The sequence below is a fragment of the Odocoileus virginianus genome, chromosome 17 (assembly GCF_023699985.2).
Source record: "Odocoileus virginianus isolate 20LAN1187 ecotype Illinois chromosome 17, Ovbor_1.2, whole genome shotgun sequence".
NCBI lineage: Eukaryota > Metazoa > Chordata > Mammalia > Artiodactyla > Cervidae > Odocoileus > Odocoileus virginianus.
Genome location: NC_069690.1, coordinates 18,912,278 through 18,939,883, shown reverse-complemented (window position 1 = coordinate 18,939,883; position 27,606 = coordinate 18,912,278). Strand labels below are relative to the sequence as shown.

Genomic DNA, 27,606 nt, shown 5'->3' with positions numbered 1-27,606 from the left:
AGCCTTGATATCTGATCAGGAGAAGGAGATGCAATTAGTTTTCTTTGTGTATTTAGTTCTAGAGAGAAACTGATACATCTCTGGGGAATTGGTGGGAGTTTGGGTACTTCTTTGGCCCTTCCAGCTATAGTTAGGTTAAAATGGGAAAGGAAAAACTTCCCTAAAACATGAGGAATTAGGTTAGGAAAGTGTGGGGAATAAGGAAGGAAGGAGAGCAAGGACTGCAGTGGGCGTTTGAGAGCTGGATACCAACCCTGGCATGGCTTCTGGATGTTAGGTGCCTCTGAGATCCGGCTGGATACACTGACTGTGCTGGGAAGTGCTGAGACCTCCACTGTGGGTGTTCAAGGACTTGTGCTTGCACTGGTGAAGTCGGTCACAGAGAAGATGCAGCCCTGTTGTAAGGCTCCTGACATCCCCACTCCAGTACTCGGCTTCTCCATGCTCTCCGTCACCTATCACAGCAGCATCCGCTCTCTAGAGGTAATGTTTCTATGGCGAGGTGGGGTCGGGTTGGTTTTTCCCTGGCTTAGAGCATTTTCCAGTCTTCAGTCATGTTGTGAAACTCACCTGTGAGAAACATAATGCCAAATGGTTGGTCTTTTTTCCCTGGCTTGTTCTGTACATTTTTATCTTTTAATATGGAACTTAAAATACATATAAAACCGGAGAGTATATGAACTTTCATGCAACCATACCCAGCCTCAATAATTACCAATTTAGGACCAACCTCATTTAGCTAAACTCCGAACAGTTGCGCCTGCCTTCTACTATGGGATTATTTTGAAGCAGATATCAGACATATAATTTCAACTGTAAAGATTTTAGTGCGTATATCTGATATACGGATACACACACACACACACACACACATATATATATATATATATATATGTAAGTAAAGGGCTCTTAAAGGTCATGATCTGGTGGTATTTTACTGAAGCACTCAGCTCATCAACAGGCTAGAAGAGAGCTGAAGATGGAGGAACTGGAAAGTTTTGAGAGGCTTCCCAGTACCTTTCTTCTCAGGGTATCATTTCAGTTGGACATGGGGTCCTCTTGGGAGGAGAGTGAGATATTTCCCTGTTCATCAGACTTCAACTTCCTTTGGAAACTGAAGAGTTTCCTTTACAGAGATTGGAACTCAGAGGAATTTTTTGGTCTTGGAATTTAAATTTCCTCTGTCTGCTTAACTATGGAGAATTGACTTTGTTTTTTAGGCTAACATAGTTCCTCTAATCCCTTCTTTGAGGCATACTTTCCCATAAGTCAGTTGCTATATGAACGTATGACTAGTACTTTTTAAGAATTAAGTCAAGGTACAATCAGTGCATGAAACATTTTCCAATTGATTCTTGCAGTGGTTATTATACAGAAGGTGGTCGTTATGGAAAGGTAACTCATGAGCAGAAACGTAAAAGCCAGATGACTTTTTGAGTACATCTATATACTGGGTATTCTCTAGTAGATGCCAGAGAATTAAATGGCTTCTACTCTCAGACAATTTAGATTCCGGTTGAGGAGAACTTAAAAAAAAGTGTAAGTGCTTTTAAGTATAAGAAGGAACTGTTAGCTCAGCATACTAGTGCAAAGAGGAGCAAAGCAAGGGGATAATTAATGTGGTTGCTCAGGAAGGACTTCTGAGCGAAGATGGTTCTTGTGCATGTATAATAGTTCCTGCATCTCTCATGTTCTCGGATGTGGTAATCGATCGATCCTTTCCTCTTGTTCTGTAAAGGTTCAGTGTGGCGCAGGGCTGACCTTACTCTGGAGCCCCCCAGATCACATGTACCTGTACCAGCATGTGCTGGCCACCCTGCAGTGCCGAGACCTACTAAGAACCACTCTTTTCCCTGAGACTGTTCCCCTTGTTGAGCTAGAGACTCCAGCAACCCCCTCTGAGCCAGAAAGCTGTCCCCTGGAGTCCTCCCCGCCAAAGCGGCTGCTAAACCTGACGCTGGAGGTGAGCACAGCCAAGCTGACAGCTTTTGTAGCTGAAGACAAGTTCATTACCCTGGCTGCTGAGAGTGTGTCCCTGAGCCGGCACGGGGGCTCACTGCAGGTTTACTGCCCAGAGCTGGCTGCGGGCTTTGATGGCAACAGCATTTTCAGCTTCAAGGAGGTGGAGGTGCAACTGCTCCCCGAGCTGGAGGAGATGATCCTTCACCGGAACCCCTTCCCCGGGCTGCAGACGCTCCGGAACCGCGTCTGGCTCCTCGCCCTGGGTTCGGTCTCCGTGGAGTTTCCTTATCAGTATGATTTCTCGCGGACTCTGGACGAGGCCGTGGGAGTTCAGAAGTGGCTGAAGGGCCTGCACGGAGGGTCTCGCTCTCAGGCTTCTCCCAGCTCTGCCCCGCTCCCGCCTGATATACTCCTGAAGGTCCAGCACTTCTCGTGGGTTTTCCTGGATGACATTTTTGAGGTGAAGCTTCGCGATAACTACGAGCTGATGAAGGACGAGAGTAAGGAGAGCGCCAAGCGGCTGCAGCTGCTGGACGCCAAAGTGGCCGCCCTGCGGAAGCAGCATGGGGAGCTCCTGCCTGCCCGCAAAATCGAGGAGCTCTATGCCTCTCTGGAACATAAGAACATCGAAATCTACATCCAGCGCTCCCGTCGTCTCTATGGCAACACGCCCATGCGCCGGGCCCTGCTCACTTGGAGCCTGGCAGGGCTAGAACTGGTGGCTCTGGCAGATGCCTCCTTCCACGGGCCTGAGCGTGTGCTAGAGCAAGTTCGAGAGCTTGATCCAGGCAGCCCTTTCCCTGTTGAGGGAATAGATCTTGTCATTCAGTGGTGTAGGATGCTCAAGTGCAGCGTCAAGACATTTCTGGGTAAGTAACACTTCCTTATTTGCAGAGCCCAGGGTTTGCCCTTGGAGCTCCAGGGAGCTCTTTGAGCAATTACAGAGGAGCTCAGTTATATTGGGAAATGCGGCTGTTTTGGGGCGTGGGTGGAGTGGGATGGGTGGACTCCTCTTCCTTTTCTCTGTTCCTGAATTTCACCCTGAAATTGCTTGGCTGAACACAGGGGCACAGCTAACACAGCCATCTTCAGGGTTAGTGAGGCTCGTGGATCTCAGCTTACCCCCCTCACTCTTTGCTTAAGGTCTCTGTGCCCTTTTTTTGGCTTTGCTGCCAACTGCCAGCTCTTATTATCTCAGTTGACCGTGTGAAATAGATGTAAAAATAGTGGCAGGCGGAAGAATGGCCTGCAAGTGCTCAGTTTCCTGGGTAGCCACTGTGCGTCCTCCCTGTGTTAACAGTACGGATAAGAGACTATCCCCGGTACTTGTTTGAGATCCGTGACTGGCGACTGATGGGTCGACTGGTGGGCACTGAGCAGAGCGGTCAGCCCTGTTCTCGTCGGCGTCAGATCCTGCCGTTGGGGCTTCCTTGGGGTAACGTGGCCGTTGAGAGGAACATGCCCCCACTCAAGTTCTATCATGACTTCCACTGTGAGTAGGGGAGGGCAGATGATTTGAGATGGTGGTGATGGCTGGGATGGGAGATGAGCTGAGGCCCTTCTGGGGTAAAGGATGAAGAGAGGGGTGAAGGTGTATAACAGGCTGTGTCCTGTGCTCCTCTGCCCCAGCGGAAATCTTCCAGTACACCGTGGTATGGGGCCCATGCTGGGATCCAGCATGGACACTGATTGGCCAGTGTGTGGACCTCTTGACCAAGCCCTCAGCTGACCCCAGTCCACCCCTGCCCTGGTGGGACAAGAGCCGTCTTCTGTTCCATGGGGACTGGCACATGGACATTGAACAGGCCAACCTGCACCAGCTGGCCACTGAGGTGAGGGGTCCAGAGGAGGTGTTTTCTTCTGAGGATGGTGGGGCTGGGGCTTGTACAGCATATGGGGGAAGAAAGAAAGGCACTGATTTGGGAGGAGAAGGTGATAACGCTTAATTATATTTCACCAAGTTTTTGGGGTGGTTATAGGATCCATACAACACAACTGAAAATATGCACTGGGAATGGAACCACCTGTCTTTTCACTGGAAACCCGGTCAGTTTGTGTTCAAGGGTGACTTGGATATCAACGTGAGAACAGCCTCTAAGTGAGTAGAGTAACGGATGGAGCCTCAGACCGGGTGTGGGACTCAGGGTCAGGGGAGATGGGGAGAGCCGAGGGGCTGCTGGTGACCAGGGCTGTGTTGTGAGCCAGGTATGATGACTGCTGCTTCCTTCACCTGCCTGACCTCTGCATGACCCTGGACCTGCAGTGGCTGTGCCACGGGAACCCTCACGATCACCATGGTGTCACTCTGCGGGCCCCAGAGTTCCTGCCTGAGGTGCCCTTGGGCCAGTTCCATGACTCCTACCGGGCCTTTCGCTCCGAGAACCTCAATCTCTCCATCAAGATGGATCTGACTCGGCACAGTGGAAGTGAGGCTTGGGTCTGGGGCAATGGAGAGGAAGGGCTTGGGAGGATGAGCTTAGACACTGAGGACTTCAGCTTGATCCTCTGGAGAGGGGATCAGAAAAGAGCAAGGGAGCTTTGGGGTTAGGATCCTTTTTGGAAGAGGGTTGGTAGAAGTAGAGTTCTTGGGTCTTTGAAAGGAGACAGTATTGGAGAGTACGAGGCTTGAGTGCCATTGGGGTTTTTAAACCTCTAAAATCTGAAGCTTGGGGGCCTTCCCTGGTGGTGCAGTGGTTGTCAATCTGCCTTCCAATGCAGGGGACATGGGTTTGATCCCTAACCAGGGGACTAAGATGCCACATGCTGGGGCAGTGAAGCCCTTGTGCTGCAGTGAAGGCCCTGCACAGCCAAAGTGAAAAAGAGAAATAAAGTACTGGGAGCTAGTGCTTCAACAGTGTGTGGTGTGCTCAGTCGTGTCCAACTCTTTGCCACCCCAAGGACTACAGCCTGCCCGGCTCCTCTGTCCATGGGATTTCCCAGGCAAGAATACTGGAGTGGGTTCCCATTTCCTTCTCCAGGGGCTCTTCTCGACCCGGGGATTGAACCCACATCTCTCGAGTTTGCTGCATTGGCAGTCAGGTTCTTTACTACTAGTGCCACCTGGGAAGCCCTTCAACAAGTGAACTATAAAAAAAAAAAGCAAAACCCTGAAGCGAGGAAAGGATTTAGCTTCATCTCTGTTTTTAAATTTTTTATTTATTTGGCTGTGCCAGGTCTTAGTTGGCATGCAAAATCTTCATTATGGCCTGTGAAATTTTTCAGTTGAGGCCTGTGGCGTGCAAACTCTTAGTTGCAGCATATGGGCTCTAGTTCGCCGACCAGAGATTGAACCCAGGCTCCCTGCATTGGGAGTGCAGAGTCTTAGCCACTGGACCACCAGGGTCGTCCTTTCATCTACCACAGCTGGGAAATGTCTATCGTTTCTTTTGCAGCGATATCCCAGCCCCGGATTCTGCTTTATAGTAGCACCCTGCGCTGGATGCAGAACTTCTGGGCAACTTGGACTAGTGTCACAAGGCCTATTTGTAGGGGAAAGCTCTTCAACAACCTGAAACCCAGCAAGAAGAAACTTGGCCAGCACTACAAGCAACTTTCCTATACTGCGCTCTTTCCCCAGCTGCAGGTCAGCTCTGATGGTGCTGCTGACATCTGTCCACTTCTCTAGTTTTCTTGTTTTCCCTCACTGGGTCTATGAGTCACCTCCCTGACGCCATCCTTGGTTCAGTGTTATGTTCTCGTTGCCAGGTGCATTACTGGGCCTCATTTGCCCAGCAACGTGGCATCCAAATTGAGTGCAGTCAGGGCCACGTCTTCACTCGGGGAACTCAGCGGCTTATACCTCAAGGTAAGATCAGAGGCTCCTTTGTTTCTCCACGTCTGTTCCTCGTCCTGTTCCTCAGTTCCCTTCCCGGCCTCTCTTTCTGCCCCACACTGGTCTTCTGTTCTGGTTTGCATGGGCCCTGTATGCCTCCTCTCCTCAGCGGGCACAGTGATGCGGCGCCTCATCTCTGACTGGAGTGTGACACAGATGGTTAGTGACTTAAGTCAGGTGACTGTTCACCTGATGGCTTCGCCCACTGAAGAGAACGCTGACCACTGCCTTGATCCCTTGGTAACAAAGACCCACCTACTGAGCCTGTCCTCCCTTACCTACCAACGGCACAGCAATCGCACGGCTGAGGAGGTACCACCTGACACATTCTACTGCCTTGCTTGTATCAGTAGGTGTCTAAGTCTGCTCAGGCTGCCATAACAGAATACTGTGAGCAGAGGGGCTTAAACAGCAGAAATTTGTCTCACTGCTGGAGGCTGGGCAGCGTGGTCAGGTTTTGGTGAGGGCTGTCTTCCTGGCTTGCAGATGGCTGCCTTCTCACTGTGGCCTCACCTGGCAGGAAAAGAAGGAAGCTCTCTGATGGCTCTTCTTGTGATGACACTAATCCTGTCATGAGGGCCCCACCCTAATTAGGACCCCATTTCTAAACCTAATTACCTCCTAAAGGCCCCATCTTTATAATTCCCATTAAGTTACATTGGGGATTATGGCCTCAACATACAAATTTGGTATGAGGACACAATTCAGTTCATAGCGGTAGGCTTTAGGTTAAGTCCTGGGTAATGTTTTTGACTATATTCTAATTATATATGTTGTTATTTTATGATATATTCACTAGTATATGCATCCCTTTTTCTGAAAGTTTCTTTTTTCCCCTCTTTCTAAAGATAGTCTCTTGCTTTTCAAGAAATAGAATAAAACTTTTTTTTTCCTAGTGCTTTATTTGGTGGTCCCTTCCCTGCCCCCAATTAAGGAAGGATTTTAAGATGAAATTCTTTTGAGTCATTTAAAATACAGTGGCAGACAATCCACCTGCAGTGTAGGAGATGCAGGTTCAATCCCTAGGTTGGGAAGATCCCCTGAAGAGGGAAATGGCAACCCACTCCAGTATTCTTGCTTGGGAAATCCCATGGATAGAGGAGCCTGGTGGGCTTTATAGCACATGGGGGTTGAAAAAGAGTTGGACAAAACTTAGTGACTAAAAACAAACAAACAAAAAAACTGCATTTAAAATACAGTGTATATAGTCAGAGTGTAATATAGTACACACACTAAGCTCACATAGTTTTTCTTTCACTCAGTCGTCTTGTATCCCTCAGAAGAGGTCTGTTATTCAGCAAGCATGTTTGTTATCTTTGCATTTGTGGTCCAGAAGGAATGGTGGGGATTTCCATGCAACTCTGAGGTCCTTTCCCTGTTGCCTAGGAGCCCTCTACTCAAGTTGGGGATTCTGCCTTTCACACGCATCAGCTGCACTTGGTAGATTTACGGGCTTCCTGGACAACCACCAATCGGGACATTGCCTTTGGTTTATATGATGGCTACAAAAAGGCGGCTGTGCTCAAACGTAACCTCTCTACTGAAGCGCTAAAGGGGTTAAAGATTGATCCCCACCTGCCAGCCAAAAAGCCAAAGCAGAGTGTTCCTTCCAGTGCCCCAACCCCACCTCCTGTCAGCACTCCCAGCTTCAGTGGACAGCCTGATAAGGGGTCTTCAGGAGGTAAGCTGGTGGAGAAGACTCCAAAGGGTTAGGTTTAGAATCTGTATGTGGGCTTGAACAGGAGTTTGAGAAGGACTAATTCTGGGTGGTTCAGTCTGTGTGTAGAGATGAAACTGTTATTTTTCCACATTAGGCCACCTAAGTCTTACATAGCAGTGCCAGATGGGCATTAAAGGGTCTGGTTTATGGGACTTCCCTGGTGGTCCAGTGGTTAAGACTCCATGCTTCCATTGCAGGGGGCATGGGTTTGATCCCTGGTCAGGAAACTTAAGATTCTGGCAAAAAAAGAAAAAAGGGTCTGGTCCTTTGGCCAGGAGAAGAGGATCAGGAAGGAGTGATGACTTAGTCAGAATGACTATGGAGAAGAAACAGAATTGGAGAATTATTTTGTGTTTTGATGAATTCAGTCAATAAATATTCTTTGAATACCACGTAGGCACAAAGCACTATACTGGATTTAGTGAGAGAGACATATGACATCCTGCTTGCCTCAACAGGTTTATTATTCTTGAACTAAGATTAGTTCATTCACTCACTGAACCATTCACTCATTCATTGGTTCACTTTTTAGTTTTACTGAGGGTTTATAATGTACTAGACATGTGACCCTAGACATTAGAATTGTAAAGCTGAGGGGAGGCTCTGAAACTGAGTCGTGAGGAACTTCCCCTGGGGGTCCAGTGGTTAAGACTCTGTGCTTCCACTGCAGGAGGCATGGATTTGACAGGTCAAGGAACTGAAATCCTGCGGGCAGTGCAGTGCAGCCAAAAAAATAAGTCATGAAGATGCTTTGTAGGAATGTTTAAGAAGAAAGTATTTAAATGAGCAGAGGGAAGTCTAAAAGGCTTCACAGAAAAGATAATATAATTGAGATGGGTCTTAAAAGAGAGTAAGGGCCTGGAGAAGAAATGACAACCCACTCCGGTATTCTTGCCTGGAAAAGTCCATGGACAGAGGAGTCTGGCAGGCTGAAGTCCATGGGATTACATGACTGAGCATGTGTGCACGAGGGTGGAGGGAGATGGGTTGATAGCAATAAAGTGGTAGAACTTAAAAAAAAAAAAAGAGTAAGGGGCTTCCCCAGTGACTCAGTGATAAAGAATTCACCTGCAGTGCAGGAGATGTGGGTTCGATTCCTGGGTCAGGAAGATCCCCTGGAGAAGGAAAGAGCAACCCATTCCAGTATTCTTGCCTGGGAAATCCCAGGGACAGGGGAGCCTGTCGGGCTGCAGCCCATGGGGTTGCAGAAGAGTTGGACATGACTGAGAGGTTTAATAGGCAAAGAAAGAAAAGAGGACATTTTAGGGAGAGAGAATAAGTATAGAGGAGTGCAAGTTCATGTACAAGGTGAAAAATGCTAAGTGCCACTAGCGAGAAATTACAGAGTATGTGAGTTCTTGACTATAGTGAAGGAGGTCCTATGGTCAGGGAAGGGTTTATTGAGGCTTAGTACAGTTTAAGCATGTGGAAGTGAGGAGAAAGGGCATTGAAAGCAAAGGCAGTATCTTGAGCAAGAGTGGAGTTGGTCAAGCTCAGTGCGTTCAGAGGAGAGTGAACAGTCTGGGTTGGTGCAGGGTGTAGCCAAGGGTGAAGATGCTGGAAAGGAAAGCTACGGGTAGAACATCAAAGGTCTTTCAGACAAGGCTGGGGAGTTTTTGTTCCTTATTCAGTAAACAGCGGTGAACTGCTGAAGGATTTGAATAGGGGTGTGTCATCATTAGAATTTTACTTTTAGGAAGATAAATCTGGTGGTGGTGTTAGGGAGGACTGGAGAGAAAGTAATTGGAGGTGGGGGAGACAAATGAGGAAACTATTACGGCATTTTAGCAAGAGGCCAGGAGTGCCTGAACTAGGTAGAGGCAGTGGGAATGGAGATGAGGGGATGAACAGAAATGTTATGTACGTGTGTAAGATTTGGCAGCTGGTTGGAAGGGGGAGTTAGAATATGGAGAAGGAGGTAACAATTGACTGATGCTTTGAGCCTGGTGACTTGATAGTAACAATAATTTCAGAAATAGGAGAGCCAGAGGCTAAACAGATTTGTGGAGGTGTAGGATTGTTGAATTCAAATTTGGATGTGCTGAGTTTGTCCTGCAAGTAATACATCTAGATAATGTATAAAAAACAGATGGAAATGAGGATCTAAAAGCTTAGGGCTTAGAGTTAGAGATTGGGAGTTTCAGCATAGAGCAGTTAATGCCCAGGAGATAATGCTTAACTGTGGCAGGTATCCTGTGAAATACTTTATATATTATTCCATTTAATTCTCTCAAAAACCATATTAGATAGTTACTATTATTTTACACACAAGGAAACAGGTTAAAGCCAACTGCCAAAGTTTACCATCAAAGTAGTTGGCAGAGATAGGATCTTGAACATAGGCACGCTAGTCTAATTCTGGAGACAGTGCTCTTAACCTACCATTGTTGGACAAACTCTAGAAGAAAGAACAGGGAATAGGCCAAGAAGAGACCTTGAGAGATAGACTTATCTCTAAAACCTGGGAGAAGTTGGAGGATCTAAAGGCATAATCAGAGAAAGCAGTAGAGCTAGAACACAGTGACACTGATGGCAAGGGAATGAATTTATGTGGAAAGGAGTGGTCAACAAACAAATAGCATTTAAAACAATTTGAAGTCGAGAGGGAGGGGACAATATGTATACCTGTGGCTGATTCATGTTGATGTTGGGACAAAAACCAGCATAATTCTGTAAAGCAGTTATCCTTCAATTTAAAAAATAAATTAAAAATTAAAAAATATATAAAGTGAAAAATAGAAGGAACATGATGGAAGGGAATAAGATCTAGAGTAATTTAGAGGTGGATATGCCTAAGAGAAAGAAATGCTTGCGTATACATAGTGTTTCTAAGTTTCTCTTGGGAATCTGTTACTTTTATTAAAATTGAAGGAAAATGAAATGACAACTGTTACCCAAAAGGGGTGGAGTGGGCTGAGCTGGAGTTGCAGGTTGGGGAGAATATGTTCTAGAGAAATTGAAAGAAGGTGTTTGGCCCTGGATGTGTTCTCTTCCCTTTAACTCTGTGGCTTTCCCCCCACTTCTTATTTCTCTGCCAGGTGCCTACATGTTGAAGAAGCTGATTGAAGAGACAGATAGGTTTGTAGTGTTCACAGAAGAGGAGTCAGGTGTGAGTGACCAGTTGTGTGGCATAGCTGCCTGCCAGACTGATGACATATATAACCGAAACTGCCTTATCGAATTGGTCAACTGCCAGGTACCTTCTCTTTACTAGAGTACCCCAAGATAGGGCTAGATGACAGTCATGTGTGTTTACCTCCCCCCTCCATCTCTACATAAGAATAGGTGGGTTGAGCTCCAAAATACTATCCTTTTTATTAATAACAGGTATCATAGATAATCACTTCCATTAGTAGAAGCCAGCAGAGCTCACTCAGTAAGCCAGAATTAGACCCACCTGCAGTCACTCACTGGTACAGTCCTTTCACTAACCTTTCATCGTCCTCCCGGCCCTTGTGCTGTGACTCTGCTTCTGTTTCTGGCACAGATGGTTCTTCGTGGAGCAGAGACGGAAGGCTGTGTCATTGTGTCAGCTGCCAAAGCCCAGCTGCTACAGTGCCAACACCATCCAGCCTGGTATGGTGACACACTGAAGCAAAAGACCTCCTGGACTTGCATCCTAGATGGCATGCAGTACTTTGCCACCACTGAAAGCAGCCCCACTGAGCAGGATGGCCGACAGCTCTGGTTAGAGGTTAGTTGGCAGGACTGGGGAGGCCTGATATCTCTCCAGTTGTCCATAGTTTGCACCTTTCACCAAAATGGCTTGCAAGGTCCTTGATAGTACCTTTTGCTAGCAGGTTGTAGAATAATGAGGCTCCTAACACTTGAGTAGAGAAACTCCATGCAGTCTCTGGCCTGTGATCTATGAACACATAGTGCTTTTTTTTTTTAGGTCTCATATTTATTCTAGTTTGTTGCAAGAGAAATTCTCATTTCCCAACATGAGAGTAAAATGAGTTGCAACTTTTTAACTTGAGATTGCTGACCACTATAAGATCATACTTATAAGTAGGCAGCCAAAAAAACCAGGCAGTAAGTCTGGTAATTTTCAATAAGCTCTCTAGCTGCCCTTTCTCTGATCTCTCATGAAGATGGTTGATTAGTTGTTTCAGAAAATCAGTAAGGTTGAATAGAAAGACTACTTGTCTGGGAGGCAGGTTACTATGTGAGATATGATTTCAGTTTTGCCATTTTAGTAGCCATGAGCCCTTGGGCAAGTCACCTTCATTTGTGAAACTGAATTAATATTTCACTCACACAATGTTGTTGAAAGGATCAAATAGAAAGTACTTTGAAAAATACGAAGCTTCATTCAGATGGAAGTCAGGTCTTATTTAAGTCAGTATGTTTGGGGAGGTCTTAGTTGTATATTAAGATAATTTTTTTTTTGTTAGGTGAGATTGTGAGCAGTTGGAAGGAACCAAGCTATAAATTTTCAGCATTTTGGTAAAACTAAGTTTGCACTGTAATTTCTAGGATATACTATCATCAAATTTATTGGTAACTCTAATGGGTATGAGATGTACCTAGCCACTATTCTGCATTGTGATTACTTAACAGGTGTTAAATATCCACATTGTGCTGGGTGTGGTCCATTCAGATGAGTTATTGGATCCAGCTACATCTGATTGGGACCAGCGTGATAATTTCATTTTTCATTCTACTCATTGGAGACAAAGCTAACCCCTCCTCCCTCCTCCCTGACTGGTGGTACTTATTACTTCAATGATCTTAAGGCTCAACCCCAAGCATAAATTATATAAGAGGTAATAAGTATTGAATCAGGGTCAGGTTGATGATAATGTGAAAGGTCATGCTGATATATTACAGCTGTAGTTCAGGCAAGCAGTACTGTTTACCAGTAGTCTCAGGAGATAGGCAGAGAAAATGTTAACTACTCATGCAGAGGTAGGCAGGATGAACTATGCAAGATCTCCCTTTCTGGCATTTTCTGGACCTCTGGTTCTTTTAGGCATGCCTTCTTTTGCAAGGGAATTCTTTTTTTCTCAGATTGTGGTATTAGCTTTAGAGTAGAATGTCCTTGGCTGAGGTGGGAAGGACTTTGACATTACCATTCCTATATGAATTATTTTGTGACTTGGCAGATTGTCTGTGTTCTTCTTGTATCACTCATTCTATTCACTTTGACTTCAGCTTGGCAGAGAGAGTCCAGAGAATTCAATTCCCTTCCCCCATGGCAACAGTGTCAGAACAGTCTGAAGACAGAAAACAGGAAGAACACAAATACACGAATACCAAAATGGGTGGGAAGTCATTTGTTTTGATGAATTTTTTTTGCCCATGACGTGATTTTTTCTCCATTTTTAAAAATTGTGATTAAAATATACATAATATAAAACTTATAAAAAAGATAAAAAGGGACTTCCCTCACAGTCCAGTGGTTAAGACTCTGCAAACCACTGCAGGGGTGCAGGTTTGAAGAGCTCCATGCAGTGTATCATGGCCCATAAAAATGGAAAACATTATATAAAATTTATCATCATAACCATTTTAAATGTATAGTTTAGTTGTATTAAGGACGTTCATAATGTTTTACAACCATCACCACCATCCATGTCCCAAACTCTTTACATTTTGTAAAACTGAAACTATACCCATTAAACAGTAACTCCCCATTTCGCTTTCCCCCAGGTCCTGGCACCCACCATTCTCTTTTCTATCTCCATGATTTTGATTGCTCTTAAATATCTCTTTTATATATATATATATATATATATATATATATAAAAAATATTTTAGGTATGTCATATAAGTGGAATCATATATATTTGTCTTTTTGCGACTGACTTATTTCACTTAGTATATTGTCTTCAAGTTTCATCCATGTTGTAGCATGTGTTAGAATTTCCTTCCTTTTAAACCTGAATTCTATTATATGTATATACCACATTTTACTTCTCCACTCATCCATTGATGAACACTTGGGTGATTTCCATATTGTAGGTATTGTGAATAGCACTATTATGAATACGGGAGTACACATTTCTCTTCAAGACCTTGCCTTTAATTCTTTTGGGTATACAGAAGTAGAATTGCTGGATTATAGAGTAATTCTGTTAATTTTGTTTGTTTTTAATTTTTGGCCACACTGTGTGGCATGTGGGATCTTAGTTCCCTAATCAGGGATTGAACCCACACCCCCTGCATTGGAAACAGGGAGTCTTAACCACTGGACCACCAGGGAAGTCCTTGTTTTTCATTTTTTTGCAGAACTGCCATACTGTTTTCCATACTGGCTGTAACATTTTACTTCTCATCAACAGTACACAGAGTTCCAGTTTCTGCACATCCTTGCCTTATTTTCTCATTTTTTTATGGTAGCCATCTTTATGGGTGTGAGATTGGACATGATTTGGTTTTTACCTAGCTCGTGTTTTTCTGGCCTGAATCCTGGCAAAATGTGAATGTAACTCAAGTTGGGTTTGGAGAGCTTGGGTAGTTTGAGCAGGAGAGAGACATTTGTCCTTTACCTTGGGAGATTCATCAGTTCTAGGCAGTGAAAGTCTCAGTAGTGTTATACTTGCATTATGGAGATATATGACCCAGTTGGGCAGGACAAGCTACTGGTCCCCCAGGAGTTAAAGATGCCTGTATCTCTGTCTTCAGGTAAAGAATATTGAGGAGCACCGGCAGCGTAGTCTGGACTCTGTGCAGGAGCTGATGGAGAGTGGGCAGGCAGTGGGAGGCATGGTTACCACCACCACAGGTCAGTTCTCACCTCTTCCCCATCATGTGGTGAGGAGCAGACATGCATCCTGAAGGGGGTCTCATTTCTTTACTTATTCTTAAGATTAATATGGGCTTCCCAGGTGACTCAGTGGTAAAGAGTCTGCCTGCCAGTGTAGGAGGTGCAGGAGACATGGCTTCAGTTCCTAGGTCAGAAAGATTTCCCTGTAGAAGGAAATGGCAACCTGCTCCAGTATTCTTGCCTGGAAAATCCCATGGACAGAGGAGTCTGGTGGGCTACAGTCTGTGGGGTCACAAAAGAGTCAGATGTGACTAAGCAACTGAGCATGCACGCATGCGGACATGTAAGATTAATATATGTGGGTTAGGACCATTTTTGTGTTAGGCTGTATTGAAAGCAAGTGTCTAGTTACCTAGACATCACACATAGCTGGGAGGCTCTTACAATACCTCTTTTGAGAATGTCTTCCTCTTATCTCTTTCCTACCTCTTTCCAGATTGGAACCAGCCAGCTGAGGCGCAGCAAGCCCAGCAAATCCAGAGGATCATTTCACGCTGCAATTGCAGAATGTACTATATTAGTTACAGCCATGACATTGATCCTGAGCTGGCAACGCAGATTAAGCCACCTGAGGTTCCTGAGAACCAGGAAAAGGAAGATCTTCTGAAGAAGCAAGAAGGTATTCAGGGTTTGAAAGGCTTTTGGTGGGGAGTAGGAAACTTGTGAAAGTACTTATTTCCTTGGTAGTTTTCAGGCCGTAGTGTTATTAAGAGTCCCAGTATGCACAGGGCATTAGCATTTCACTTTACTTTTTATTTTTTAAGTTCTGCTAGGAAAGAACAGAATTGGAATAAATGGGGGACTTGTCTGGTGGTCCCATAGTTAAGACTTTGCGCTTCCACTGCAGGGGGCACAGATTCGATCCCTGGTTGGGGCACTAAGATCCCACATGCCGGGAGTCTCAGCCAAAAGAAACCAAATAACTGGAATGAATGCATATTGTTTGATTCTGAAATAAGCAGGTGTTTCTACCCATGAACATATCTCACCAAACCCTTTTATGGGGTTAATTAACAGACATGGTTCAAGATATGGATTAGGAGATGGGATAGAAATTTAGGGAGAAACTGAGTCTCTTATTCAGCTGCAAACAATTATTTAGGGGCTGTGGATACCTTTACCCTCATCCATCACGAGCTGGAAATCTCCACCAACCCAGCTCAATATGCTATGATCCTGGACATCGTCAATAACCTGCTACTCCATGTAGAACCCAAGCGGAAGGTGAGTAGGATCTGTTATAGACTACCAGTTAGCCTCAGAAGAACCCCCAGACCTTGTGGTTTACTTGGGGTCCAGTAAGAAAAGTCATGCTTCTGACTGAAAAAGGGCCTGGTGGATGATACATTCTCTTCTAGTTAGCAGCAGCAGTTGAAATTTTAGTTATCTAGGAAAGGTCTGAGTGTCCCTTGTTTTTCTTGGTCAGTTTTTTCTTTACTCAGTCACTTACCTCGAAAAACATCAAACTGCTCCCCAATTCCACCTCTGTGCCTCCCCTGTGGAACTGGCTTATTGTGAAATCCGCATTGCCAAATCTTCTGCATTGGCTTACTCCTTACTCTTGCTACTAATGGTGACAGATGAAGGTGAACATTCCGGAAGAGGTCATCATTTCTTGTTCCTCTCTATATTTTACTTTACTGCAAGGCTTGTCTCTTGTTCATTTCCTTTTCTGTTCCTTTAGGAGCACAGTGAGAAGAAGCAGCGGGTCAGGTTCCAGCTTGAGATCTCTAGCAATCCTGAGGAGCAGCGCAGTAGCATATTACATCTGCAGGAGGCAGTGCGGCAGCATGTGGCGCAGATACGGCAGCTGGAAAAGCAGATGTATTCTATCATGAAGGTAGTCTCCTGGGGTAGGGAGTGTGAGGGTAGGGAGGTCTCCTAAGACATGGGAAATCTCTCAGTTTCTCCTGTTCTGGCTCCCTAGTCTTTGCAGGATGATAGCAAGAATGAGAACCTGCTTGACCTGAACCTAAAGCTTCAGTTGCAGCTAAACCAGGAGAAGGCCAACCTACAGCTGGAAAGTGAAGAGCTTAATATCCTCATCAGGTGCCACAGCATTCTCCCTATGCCCTTTTCCAGTGCCCAAGATGGAGTCAGTTTCTTTTGCCTGCATTCTGATAGTCTTTAGGTCTAGTGTGTGTTATCAAAGGCTGATGTAGTAGATTCAGGCACCTTTTCCTGAATGAGCCTTGTTAGACTTGGCCAACAGGTTGAGAACAGGAGAGCCCTTTTTTTAGGATCCTTACTAGAGTACCTCAGGGAAAAGGAGAAAAACAAGTAGTTCAGAAAGATCATTTTTGTGGCCATGATGCTGTGCAACTGAACTAAAAATAAAATGTTTTGAAGTTGATCAGTAGGGAACACATATGCAGATATAATCGTAGGGGTTATTAGTAGGAGCAGCTTACTTCAAGAAGCTGTAGAACTGAAGATGGCATTTGTGCTCACATGGCAGAATGTGAGAAACAATGAATCCAATGAAAATATTTAGGGAATAGTTGTTCTAGACTAGGTCCATCTCTGGGTTTACCTCCTGCATCATTCTAGGGCATTCCACCCCACCTCTAACCCAAATGCTGTTGCCCATATTGGCTTTGACCTTCCTATCCTTTTATAGGTGTTTTAAAGATTTCCAGTTGCAGCAGGCCAACAAGATGGAACTGCGAAAGCAGCAAGAGGATGTGAGTGTGGTCCGCCGCACCGAATTCTACTTTGCTCAGGCACGATGGCGCTTGACCGAGGAAGACGGACAGCTAGGGATTGCTGAACTGGAGCTGCAGCGCTTCCTCTACAGCAAGGTATTGGGTATATACAGTCACACAAAGACAGCTGTATTAAGAGGCATTGACCTTTCTCAGGAGTCTTAACTCACAAAGAGAGACTATTATTTTATTGTTATTGGTGGTATGCGTGGTTATTAATAATGATAGAAACATGAGCAGAGAGTACCTCTCACACACATTTGTTTGTGATAGTAAATAATAGAGATACAGATGAGCTTGATCCAATGCTTCCTTCATTGAAGGAGGTAATTATTCTATATGGCCAGAGGAAAGTAGTCTCCCAAGTCCAGCTTATAATAGAATCATTAATTCTGTACTGGTGTACATCTTTCCTGCAGTTACCCTTGGCATGGAGGACAGGACTTTCTTCATTATTCTTCCATCTCCCCTAGAGATGTTTGGAAATGTGTTGAGGCCATTTTTTAATGTCATAGGGACTGGAAAGTATTGTTGGCAGTTAGTGCCCTGGCCATCAGTGCCCATTAGAAATACTGGATTAGAGGGTGCATTGACTCTAAGAATGAAAGACATAGCAAAAGCATATGTAGAACCTGAAAACAAATGATACAGGTAGCAGTCCTCTGGCAAGCTCCTGAGAAAGGCTTATTATAGTGGATTGGGGGTTGCGATCTGTTTTTATAGGTGAATAAATCTGATGACACAGCAGAACATCTTCTGGAGTTGGGCTGGTTCACTATGAACAATCTCCTCCCTAATGCTGTCTATAAGGTAAGTCTTAGTTCCCTATTCCTAGCCCATTTACAGGCTTCCTAACACTGGGCATTTGCAATGACACTTCCACATAAACCCAACTATGGGAAAGAATGTGGTGATGTGAGATGGAAACTTGCCTAGTTTAGCAAGACCATTGCTGCTTTTCTTGGCCTGCAGAGGATTTGTGGATTGACTTATCACTGTCTATCCTACAGGTAGTCCTGCGGCCCCAGAGTTCCTGCCAGTCTGGGCGACAACTGGCCCTTCGCCTCTTCAGCAAAGTCCGGCCCCCAGTTGGGGGTATTTCTGTTAAGGAGCACTTTGAGGTTAGCAAACACTCCTTTGGGGACCCAGGAACACAAGGCAGTTAAAAGCTCTCTGTGCGTTGTTACATTAGGGATAGGTAAACTGAGGGATGATGTCTGAGCTTAATTGCTTCTTCAGCCTTTCTCCTCTTTAGGTAAATGTGGTGCCTCTCACCATCCAGCTGACACACCAGTTCTTCCATAGAATAATGGGTTTTTTCTTTCCTGGCCGAAGTGTGGAAGATGATGAGGTTGGTGATGAAGAAGATAAGTCCAAACTGGTGACTACTGGTGAGAACTTTAATGGGGAGCTCCAGAGGACTGGGGTCACAGCCCCAGAGACGGCTGAAGCTTCCGAAGGAGGACAACAGCTAGTGTACTTGCTTTTTTGTAGGAATACCAGTGGTGAAGCCTCGGCAGCTGATTGCAACAGATGATACAGCACCACTGGGCCCTGGGAAGGGTGTGGCACAGGGCTTGAATCGGAGTTCTGGGGTCAGAAGGTCATTTCGCAAAGCACCTGAGGTACCAGACATGCCCCTGATAATAGGAAAATGGGAGAGTCCTAGGGTACTCTGTTTGGCCTGGCTGGGGATTTCTTTTGTTTCTTTTTGAGTCTACTCCAGGGATGAAAGGAGTTGGAGATGTTTGGGGTCCTGAATTTCCTGTGATGGCTTGAGGGGTACACACTTCTTTCCTTCTATTCCTAGCACCCTGTCGATGATATTGACAAGATGAAAGAGCGAGCTGCCATGAACAACTCCTTCATCTATATAAAGATCCCACAGGTTCCACTGTGCGTCAGCTACAAGGTCTGCCCTTCCCCAGCACTTTGTTAGAACAGTATGGAAAGGGTACCAGATAAGATCAGAGATTAAAAACAGAGATAGTGAAGGTGGTCTGTGGGTAATGTGCTATTCCCTCTGGATTCCCTTAGGAATCAGTATCAGACTGAGATAGTGAGAAATCACTATCTGTAGGTTGCTGCTGCAGAAAGATACCAGATGTGGACTCAAGTACTGGCTTGGACTAAAAATGGCAGCTGATATATTTTTTTTCTCTTCTCTTCCCTCTCATTCTTTCTCTTGCAGGGTGAGAAGAACAGCGTGGACTGGGGTGACCTTAACCTGGTGCTGCCCTGTCTGGAGTACCATAACAACACATGGACGTGGCTAGACTTTGCCATGGCTGTCAAGAGGGACAGCCGCAAAGCCCTGGTTGCCCAGGTATCCCGGCAGAGTTCATGGCTGTTTGGTTAGCAGAGGCTGGCAAGCAGATCCTCTGCTCAGGGGCATTTTGTTGTAACATGTATGTGTTACCAGGCAGCCATGGGAAGGGGGCACGTGAATGGAGTGATTTTTATTCCTATCCTCTCCATGACTTTGCTAAGATGGTTAAATTGAATGTCTACTGAGTGTTTCATATATGTTAACTACTGTTGATTTTTAGGGAAGTGAGGACTGACATAAATTCATGTTTAGAACGGGTTCTAATAGACTGTAAGCTTCTTGAGAGCAGAGATCGTTTAATAATCTGAATTGCCCCCATTGTGTGTCCATGTAAGTTTAATAAATACTGACTTGGTCCACTTACCTTACTTTCCCTGTCCCATTAATATTTACCTTCCCTTTTACTCCTCTCTAACCTATCAGGTAATCAAAGAGAAGCTAAGGCTGAAGCCTGCAACAGGGTCTGAGGTCCGGGGAAAACTAGAAACTAAATCAGACCTCAACATGCAACAGCAGGAAGAGGAGGAGAAAGCCCGGCTCCTCATCGGTTTAAGTGTGGGCAACAAGAATCCTGGGAAGAAGTCCATCTTTGGCAGGCGCAAGTGATCCGGCAATCCAAGAGAGGCTGCAGTACAGGATCTGACTCTGACTCAGGCCCCAGGGACTTGTGGGGTGGGAGGTGTTTCCCTTCATCCTTTAGGATCTGTGGGGGTCAGGAGCCCACAGGGTGCTGTGGAGAGAGGCCCTGCTCTTTAACAGCTGGCTGGTTCCTTGCAGACCATGATGGATAATGCTGAGTTCTACCTCACACTGATCAGCAGGGCCAGGGCCAGAGAGGCATCAAGAGAGCAAGACCCAGGGAACGGCTCCAAGGCCAGAATCTGGTTCCCTTGGGATCAACTGAAAGGATTGGGGGGGGGGGACAGTTCTGATCAAGTGTGATAAATTTTTATAAATAGGCATATATAAAAAATACATATATATATATATATTTGTAAGTGTAACTGCTCTCCCTATGTGCCAGAAAGTGGAGGGGAGGGGCTGATCATCTGTCCCTCATCCCACCACCCTGTATGAAAGTGGTATTAGTGTTCTGGGGGAATCAGCCCCTCCCCAAACTGTGCCAAGCTCACTTTGGAGAATGGCAGTAGGAGACAGGGCTGGCCATGGATCTCTCTCCCTGGGCTATCCCCTGAAGAATGGTTAAAAAAAAAAAAGTGATTTAAAGAGAAAAAAATATATTTTAAATTTGATGCTGTTTTTTTTTTTCTAATTGTATTGAGTGTATGGTTTCAGCCTGTATCCTTTTCTCTCCATCAATCCAAGAAACCACCAATCCTAGCTGCCACTCTTGAGGGTGGCTTCTTCCTTCCTACCTGAAGCTGTATCTCAGATATTTCCCAGCTCTTATGTGACATGGGTCCCATGCTGACAGATCTCTGCATATTTTAGTCTTGGCTCTAAGCTGTTCACCAGGGCGATAGGATTTGGGGATAAGGGTGAGGTTTGACTGCATCATTTGCATCTCTAGTTTGAACAGCAAGGAGAAGAGGCGGGGCTTGTGTATAACAGCACTGGGGGAGGAATTGCTTATGTAACTGGGGCAGCAGATGTAGCAGAAGGAGAGAGGAGGCAGAAGCTGGGGATGGGAGCAGTGAGCTGCCGGCAGGGGCACCATGCCCAGACGGCTGCTTCTCATAAGGTAGGGTGTGGGGCCTCTGGCAGCTTCTTTAGGGGAGGTGAAAGAGGCATGTACTTAAGGCCTGGTAATTGGCGGTGACAGTGTTGTCCACTGTGGGGGTGGGGCAGGGAGGCTTTACTATCAAAGTAGCTATCCCAGCCCCATACTGAGAGGTGCAGGCTGAATTTCTGATGCCATATGGGGGGAATGTCCAAATATTGCTTTCCTAGAGGATTTTAATTGTGTCCAGGAAATCCAGACCTTGGCTTGATGCAAGGGCAGTAGCCATCTTGCCTGGGCCAAATCTATGTCTTTAGGGTTGAGATTTGAGGGAGTGCCTGCTAAGACGGGCAGAACCTGTAATGCCTCAGGGGCAGAAAGTTTAGTGGCTCCTTTGGTTCTCAGCAGGGTGGCAACATCCAGGGCCCCTGGGTCCAAGGCTGGAAGAGCCTCTGGTCAGGTGTGGGGACCACAAGGTCAGGTGTGAAAGAACTGTGGGGACTACGGGGGCATCAGTTCCTGCATCGGGAGCCCCTGGAGCCAGCCCCACTGCTAGTAGAGAAGCCGCTGCCTGAATGGCCAGTGCCTCAGCTCATCAACCTCTTTCTGCCGGAGTTTCCTATTAGGCCTCTTAGGGGGCATCAGCAGCTAAAGGTAGGTCAGTGGAATCCCTGGAAGGGGTCTCAGTCTTGGGGAGAAATCAAGAAACAAGAGTCTCAACTGCCCTGTTCTCCACTTATCTGTACAGATTTTAGGCCTTGTGGCTAAAGGCTCCTTTGGAACGGTCCTCAAGGTGCTAGACTGTGGCCAGAAAGCAGTATTTGCAGTGAAGGTAGGGACCTAGATACTCCCATATTCTCTAGTCCCTGCCTCCAGCCTTGATTCTGGAGAGGTTGGAGGAATAAACAATTTTAATAACACTTCCCCTAGCATCACTCCTCTCCTTTCATAGGTGGTGCCCAAGGTGAAGGTCCTACGGAGGGACGTCCTGAGGCAGTGCAAAGAGGAGGTCAGCATCCAGGTACGCAGTGTGCACACAGCTCTGGAAAGGCTCCTCGGAAGAACCAAACGGCAGGTGGAGGAAGCACCTTCTTTGTCCAGCTAGCTTGCTTTTCCTGGCTCTGACCCCTCCCTCTGCTGTAACCGGAAGATCTCAGGAAATGCAGCTATCGGTAGAGTGATTCTAGGTCCTGGGGGAAAACTCTCCAGCAAATCCAGTGTGTTCCTTAGTAGTGGGGTACCAGGCAGGCAGCCTGAACTGAGAGGTGGGGCAGCAGCTTCCTTTCTGCACAACTAGGTAAAGCCTGACTTCTGGCTGCCTTGATCCTCAGTGACCCTCAATGTTCCTCACTTCTTCGTCCATAGCGACAGATCAACCATCCTTTTGTACACAGTATGGGGGACAGCTGGCAGGGAAAACGACACCTCTTCATTAGTGAGTAACTGGCTTCTCTCCTTATTCCCAAGGGTACTTTTGCTGTACTCCCACCTGAGATTACCCATCCCTTTGGCTTGTTCTGCCTTTGCTCTGTTCCCCTTCTTGTAGTACTGCTCTCTCCCAGAGGGAGAGGGGACAGCAGGTGGCATCGGTTTGGGCAGCAGGCATACAGTGCCCTGCGCCCAGGCACAGTAGGCCCCAAGTATCGCCCAGACTTCTGGTGCTTTGCAGTGTGCAGCTACTGCAGCACAGATCTGTACTCCGTGTGGTCTGCTGTTGGCCGCTTGACTGAGGCTTCCATCCGCCTTTTTGCTGCTGAGCTGATCCTGGTGCTGTGTAAGTGAAACAGGAGTGGTAATGGAAATGAGGAAGGAATTAAGGAGGGAGGGAGGAGGCAGGAGAGAGCTGAAGTCAACAGGGATAGAAATGGGGTGGGAGCTATCAGGGAAATTAGGACAAAGAGCTTCAGTAACCCTCATGCTTGCTGTCATCCACAGGCTATCTCCATGACTTGGGCATCATCCATCGAGATGTGAAGGTAATTGAATGTTTTGTTTTTGAGGAGGGACTTCAGTAAGACATTCCAATAGATCCAAGAAGGTGGGAGGAGCTGCTGAGAACAGTTGACCTTGGGACCCTCGTGGCTGTTAAGGATTTGGGCAAGGGCCCTCCAAGTATAGACTTGGCTGCTGAGCAAGGGCATCTTCTTCAGCTGAGGATACACATGATGAAAAAGGGGTGAAAGGAAGAGAATGAATAATAACTTCTCACCTCTGGTTTTTCAGATGGAGAATATCCTTCTGGACGAACGAGGTAAGTCATTTCTTTTTCTAGTTCCAGAGTAAGAGGCACCGAAGTTTGGAAATAAGTCATGACTGATGAGGGTTGGAACAGAGTGGTGCTGATGCCTTGTTTTTCACAGGCCATCTGAAACTGACAGACTTTGGTTTGTCCCGCCACCTGCCCCAAGGAGCCCGAGCCTATACTATCTGTGGCACTCTTCAGTACATGGGTGAGGGAGAGGCTAAAGCTGATGGGTAAGCAGTAGGCAGGAGGAAAGCCAACAGATGTCAGTGACAAGTATCTTTCAAATCTGTAGCGCCCGAGGTCCTGAGTGGAGGGCCTTACAACCATGCTGCTGACTGGTGGTCCCTGGGTGTCTTGCTTTTTTCTCTGTCAACTGGAAAGGTGAGAGAATGGTAGTGACGTTGGGCAAAGAAGAGGAGTTGCTTTCTGGTGGGAAGAAAGATGTTAAGAAATCTTCCCTCATTCTAAGCAATGACATCTTCCCACCCCTTAACTCAGTTCCCAGTGCCAGCAGAGAGAGATCATGTGGCCATGTTGGCAAGTGTGACCCACTATGACTCTGAGATCCCATCTTCCCTTAACCAGGGGCTCTCACTCCTACTCCGCGAGGTAAGGGCGAGCACGACTTCACTACCAAAACCTTAATTTCTTTCCCTATCACTGAAGTGGTATGTCCCCAATCCTCTGATTAGTTATTGGTGATGGGCAGGTATGGGGGCTATTCCAACTTGATCAAGTACTACGTCACTACTTGCCTTCTAACTAGCACTTCAGACTTTATACCTGAGTTCCTGATCCTCCAAAGCTTGTCCCCATCCATAGCAGGTCACTTCTGAGAGAGTGCTGCTCTCTTATCAATACAGCTCCTTTATTCCTACTGCTGCCCCCAAATTAGCCTATTTCCCCCACTTTTACATATCCTCTATTCTTTTGGGTTCTTCTCCCTGCCCTCCACAGATCCATGAACTTCTTTCTCCTTTTCCAGCTTCTCTGTTCCATCCCTTTCATACCCCAGTCTCTCCTCCTTCATGTTCTGTTTTCCTTCAGCTCTTACACCAGGATCCCCTTCACCGTCTACGTTATTTGCATCACTTCCAGGTCCACCCTTTCTTCCGGGGTGTGGCCTTTGACCCAGAGCTCCTACAGAAGCATCCAGTGAACTTTGTCTTGGAGACACAAGCTGCCCAGTCTAGTCCATCATCGGAGTCCATGTTTTTCAAGGACTTTGACTGTAATCTGGAGTCCTTCCTGGTCCACCCAAGGCTGGCTTGAGCTTCTCTACTGGAGTTGGGGCCCATCCAGGAACTTGAGGACTTCCTCCACTGCCAGCTCACTGTGACCACCTGATGATCAGTTTGTTTTTACTTTGTAGCCTCTTATCACTCTGTTCCTTTAGGTGTTGAACCAGAGTTCAGACTGGGTGTTCTGTTGGCAGCCATGATGCCCTAGTCCTTACCTCATCATACAGCTTATCTCAGTCTCAGATCAGAGTGTGGACCTTTACCTTTATTTCAGTTCTCCGGTGCTTATACCCTGCAGTTTTTAGCCAGAAGTTTATTCCACTTTTCCTTCTTGTTTCTGTGCCATGTTTCCTTTCATGAGCAAAACATTTCATGGGTTCCCAAGGTGCTATTTATGTGTTTAATAGGCTTGTCAGAAGCAGTATGAATATTTTTCCGAGGTCTCAAAAGCTAGCATTTATTTCAACCCCTAAATATGCAGGTAAAACATATGATTTAGGGCCCAAAGTCAGTCTAATTTTTAAAAATTTAAAAAGTTAAATCTAATAGCATACTGTGAGGAAGAGAATAAGAAATGAAACATGGGGGGTTACATGTCTTCTTTAGGGGTAACTGGAATAACTATCCACATTTTTTCCAAAACAAAACCTCTTTGAAAGACATAAGTATTCTTAAACTGACCTCTTCCCTAGATGGCCAAGGGTTTAGTTTCTGATGTGCAAACCAATGGATTAAGAGGCATGACATCAACTTTGAGATTTAAGATAAGAGATGGAACTCAAGAACCTTTTCCTTTAGGAACATAATCTGAACCTTAAAATTGTATACATTTCTGGCCTTCATGACTTCTTTTCATTTTTCTTTAACTTCCTAAAAGCTTCACTTTCATTATTCTTCAGTCATATCTGAAGAGAGTCTGGGAAGTACTCAAGTACTGTTTATTAATTTTGTCCCCCTGGTTTAAGCCAGATTTTCCCTGTACATAGCTGGCATTTTATTGACCTCTGCAGAACTGCTTTTTCTGAATTATACTTTGATAATCCATATGAAAATCCCTATGAAATTTAATTGCTGTGGATACTGTAAAGGGTGTTTATAGATCATAATGTTCTATATATGGATGTATGTGAGAAAATTTTCTCTGAACCCAATTGTGCTTTTCCTCAATTGCTGGTTGGTTTTTATCTTAAAGACAATTTATATTCAACTGAGTCTATTTTTCTTTTCATATGATGCTAGACCACTGAGAGCCCAGTTTGTGGTCCACTTCCAACAAGTGTTTAGGACCTCATGTTATGTTTTGTATGCTAGCCATGTTCTTGGTTCCATCCTCCTTTTCTGCCTTTACTTTTCTTATTTTCATTTTTCTGTTTTAATCCTTTTTTAAAAATCTTAGTAGATTACCTCCATCTTTGTAAGCCTTTTAGAATTAGGTTGATATATAAAGAAATAATGTATCCTTAAGCCTTTTGACTATCTCATTTGTTTCTCTTCAGAGACTTTTTAAGCTTTATTACATACTTCTAAAGTTGTCATGACCAGAACTTCACATTGTATAAAAAACCAATACTAGAAATAGAAACTAATGGCTTCTAAAACAGTAAAGAGTATTAGAATGGAATTTAGGAGACCTGGTGACTTGATCCACCAACAAATATCTCAGTGTAAGAGGCCTCAGAAGAAGCCAACTCTGCTGACACCTTGATCTGACTTCTAGGCTCCAGTATTGTGAAAAAATAAATCTCTGTTGTTTAACCCATCTGGTCTATGGTGCTGCATTTTATTTAACCCAATATATCTAAAAATATCTCAACATAGCTCAGTTGGTAAAGAATCCACCTGCAATCCTCCTGGTTCAATTCCTGGGTTGGGACGATCCCCTGGAGAAGGGAAAGGCTACCCACTCCAGTGTTCTGGCCTGGAGAATTCCATGGACTATACAGTCCATGGGGGTTGCAAAGAGTTGGACACAACTGAGCGACTTTCACAACATGTAATCAACATTTTAAAATAAGGTATTCTTTTTTTTCAAACAAAGTCCTCAAAATCCAGTTTGTTTTTTACTCCTACAGTCGCAGTTGGACTCGCCACATTTGAAGTGTCAGTAGCCACATGTAGCTAGTGGCTCTCTTACTGGATAATACAGAAGAGCCCATCCCCTGAGAGCCCTGAAGTTCATAACATGGTTTTTCCTCCCTGGGCTATTGCCTTTTCCAAATTCATTATGACTTCAGAGTGTCAATAACGTGCCTGCGAGTGTTCAACCAAACAGACTTTATAATAAACTATAACTCCAAATACTTACCTTTAGGCTGTTTTCCAAAATCAATCCCATCTCCAGTAGCTAGTTTCCCACACGGGTCTCAAGCGACAGTAGAATATAGTTGGTAGTGTGGGTGGCAATCTGTACCCTGCCACTTACTACCTGCGGGGCATTGGACAAAAGACATTACGTGTGACTCAGTTCCTGTGTCTGTAAAACGGGGATATTTACAGCACCAATTTCATAGCTCTTTTCAGGATTAAAGAAGATAAGATATAAAAGGCATCTGGAAGAGTGCCAGGTGCCTAATAAATGTCCAAATACTTGTAAGCTATGACTGTTCCAGTAAACTTGTTGCGGGCTCTGAGGTAAGTCCCAAGAAAACACCAGAAATTCTGGAGAGGTTAAATGACAGCGCAGGCTGTTTGACGCCATCACAGAAGCAGGTCCTGTTCGCGGACCGAGCAACCTAAGTAAAAAAATAAAAAAAAACCACTCCACTCACCTTCCCTTCTAGACCCCTCGGCCGGCTCTTGCCGGTCACGGCTAAAGTAACCGTGGAAAACCTGAGGGAGAGACTTCTAAGGCCAGGCCACGGGGACAACTTTTTTGACTGGGAGTGAGAGTGGCCTTCTCGAAGCTAGAGAGATGGGTTCCTCGACCGTCCAGCTACCCGTTACGCTCTCGGAGGTGAGGCCGAAAGACTGGCCTTGGGCGTTGAGCCCCACGCTCCCACCGCCCGCATCGAGGGTTGATGCTGGGGATCAGACCGCAGGGCACACGAGCGCGCGCCCACAGTGGACATGGCCGGGCGGGGCCAATGCAAGCCCCGCCCTTGCCCGCCGGGCCCGAGTCC

General features: G+C 45.6%; 1 protein-coding gene and 2 long non-coding RNA genes across 8 annotated transcripts in view; 1 reads left to right on the top strand and 2 right to left on the bottom strand.

Annotated features, from left to right (window-relative positions):
* Nucleotides 1–26,246, top strand: part of BLTP2 (bridge-like lipid transfer protein family member 2) — a 33,031-nt gene extending 6,785 nt beyond the window's left edge. Inside the window, exons 15-49 of one of the 6 annotated variants that reach the window (XM_070478757.1) lie at nucleotides 278–483; nucleotides 1,739–2,831; nucleotides 3,263–3,454; nucleotides 3,592–3,794; nucleotides 3,942–4,060; nucleotides 4,168–4,388; nucleotides 5,355–5,545; nucleotides 5,668–5,767; nucleotides 5,904–6,106; nucleotides 7,181–7,475; nucleotides 10,553–10,710; nucleotides 11,002–11,208; nucleotides 14,145–14,244; nucleotides 14,723–14,905; nucleotides 15,389–15,510; nucleotides 15,971–16,126; nucleotides 16,214–16,335; nucleotides 16,907–17,087; nucleotides 17,715–17,801; nucleotides 18,002–18,112; nucleotides 18,247–18,382; nucleotides 18,486–18,616; nucleotides 18,802–18,903; nucleotides 19,183–19,317; nucleotides 21,407–21,655; nucleotides 21,750–21,833; nucleotides 21,954–22,022; nucleotides 22,367–22,436; nucleotides 22,671–22,775; nucleotides 22,937–22,977; nucleotides 23,225–23,252; nucleotides 23,362–23,451; nucleotides 23,539–23,627; nucleotides 23,745–23,855; nucleotides 24,294–26,246. In XM_070478757.1, coding sequence (XP_070334858.1) covers nucleotides 278–483; nucleotides 1,739–2,831; nucleotides 3,263–3,454; nucleotides 3,592–3,794; nucleotides 3,942–4,060; nucleotides 4,168–4,388; nucleotides 5,355–5,545; nucleotides 5,668–5,767; nucleotides 5,904–6,106; nucleotides 7,181–7,475; nucleotides 10,553–10,710; nucleotides 11,002–11,208; nucleotides 14,145–14,244; nucleotides 14,723–14,905; nucleotides 15,389–15,510; nucleotides 15,971–16,126; nucleotides 16,214–16,335; nucleotides 16,907–17,087; nucleotides 17,715–17,801; nucleotides 18,002–18,112; nucleotides 18,247–18,382; nucleotides 18,486–18,616; nucleotides 18,802–18,903; nucleotides 19,183–19,317; nucleotides 21,407–21,655; nucleotides 21,750–21,833; nucleotides 21,954–22,022; nucleotides 22,367–22,436; nucleotides 22,671–22,775; nucleotides 22,937–22,977; nucleotides 23,225–23,252; nucleotides 23,362–23,451; nucleotides 23,539–23,627; nucleotides 23,745–23,855; nucleotides 24,294–24,518 — 5,915 coding nt within the window. In that variant the 3' untranslated portion in view covers nucleotides 24,519–26,246. Of the gene's footprint in view, nucleotides 1–277; nucleotides 484–1,738; nucleotides 2,832–3,262; nucleotides 3,455–3,591; nucleotides 3,795–3,941; nucleotides 4,061–4,167; nucleotides 4,389–5,354; nucleotides 5,546–5,667; nucleotides 5,768–5,903; nucleotides 6,107–7,180; nucleotides 7,476–10,552; nucleotides 10,711–11,001; nucleotides 11,209–14,144; nucleotides 14,245–14,722; nucleotides 14,906–15,388; nucleotides 15,511–15,970; nucleotides 16,127–16,213; nucleotides 16,336–16,906; nucleotides 17,088–17,714; nucleotides 17,802–18,001; nucleotides 18,113–18,246; nucleotides 18,383–18,485; nucleotides 18,617–18,801; nucleotides 18,904–19,182; nucleotides 19,318–19,743; nucleotides 20,574–21,406; nucleotides 21,656–21,749; nucleotides 21,834–21,953; nucleotides 22,023–22,366; nucleotides 22,437–22,547; nucleotides 22,776–22,936; nucleotides 22,978–23,224; nucleotides 23,253–23,361; nucleotides 23,477–23,538; nucleotides 23,628–23,744; nucleotides 23,856–24,293 lie in introns of those variants that run through there. The other 5 variants (XM_070478756.1, XM_070478758.1, XM_070478760.1 and 2 more) reach the window with 5 other exon arrangements.
* Nucleotides 24–27,554, bottom strand: LOC110131825 (uncharacterized). The gene is made up of 3 exons (XR_011492155.1): nucleotides 27,256–27,554; nucleotides 26,793–26,912; nucleotides 24–570 (listed from the first exon to the last, which is right to left on the bottom strand). It is a non-coding gene; the product is annotated as an uncharacterized lncRNA (long non-coding RNA).
* Nucleotides 11,805–15,975, bottom strand: LOC139039028 (uncharacterized). Its single transcript, XR_011492156.1, has 2 exons — nucleotides 15,737–15,975; nucleotides 11,805–12,733 (listed from the first exon to the last, which is right to left on the bottom strand). It is a non-coding gene; the product is annotated as an uncharacterized lncRNA (long non-coding RNA).
* Nucleotides 27,555–27,606: the final 52 nt, after the last annotated feature.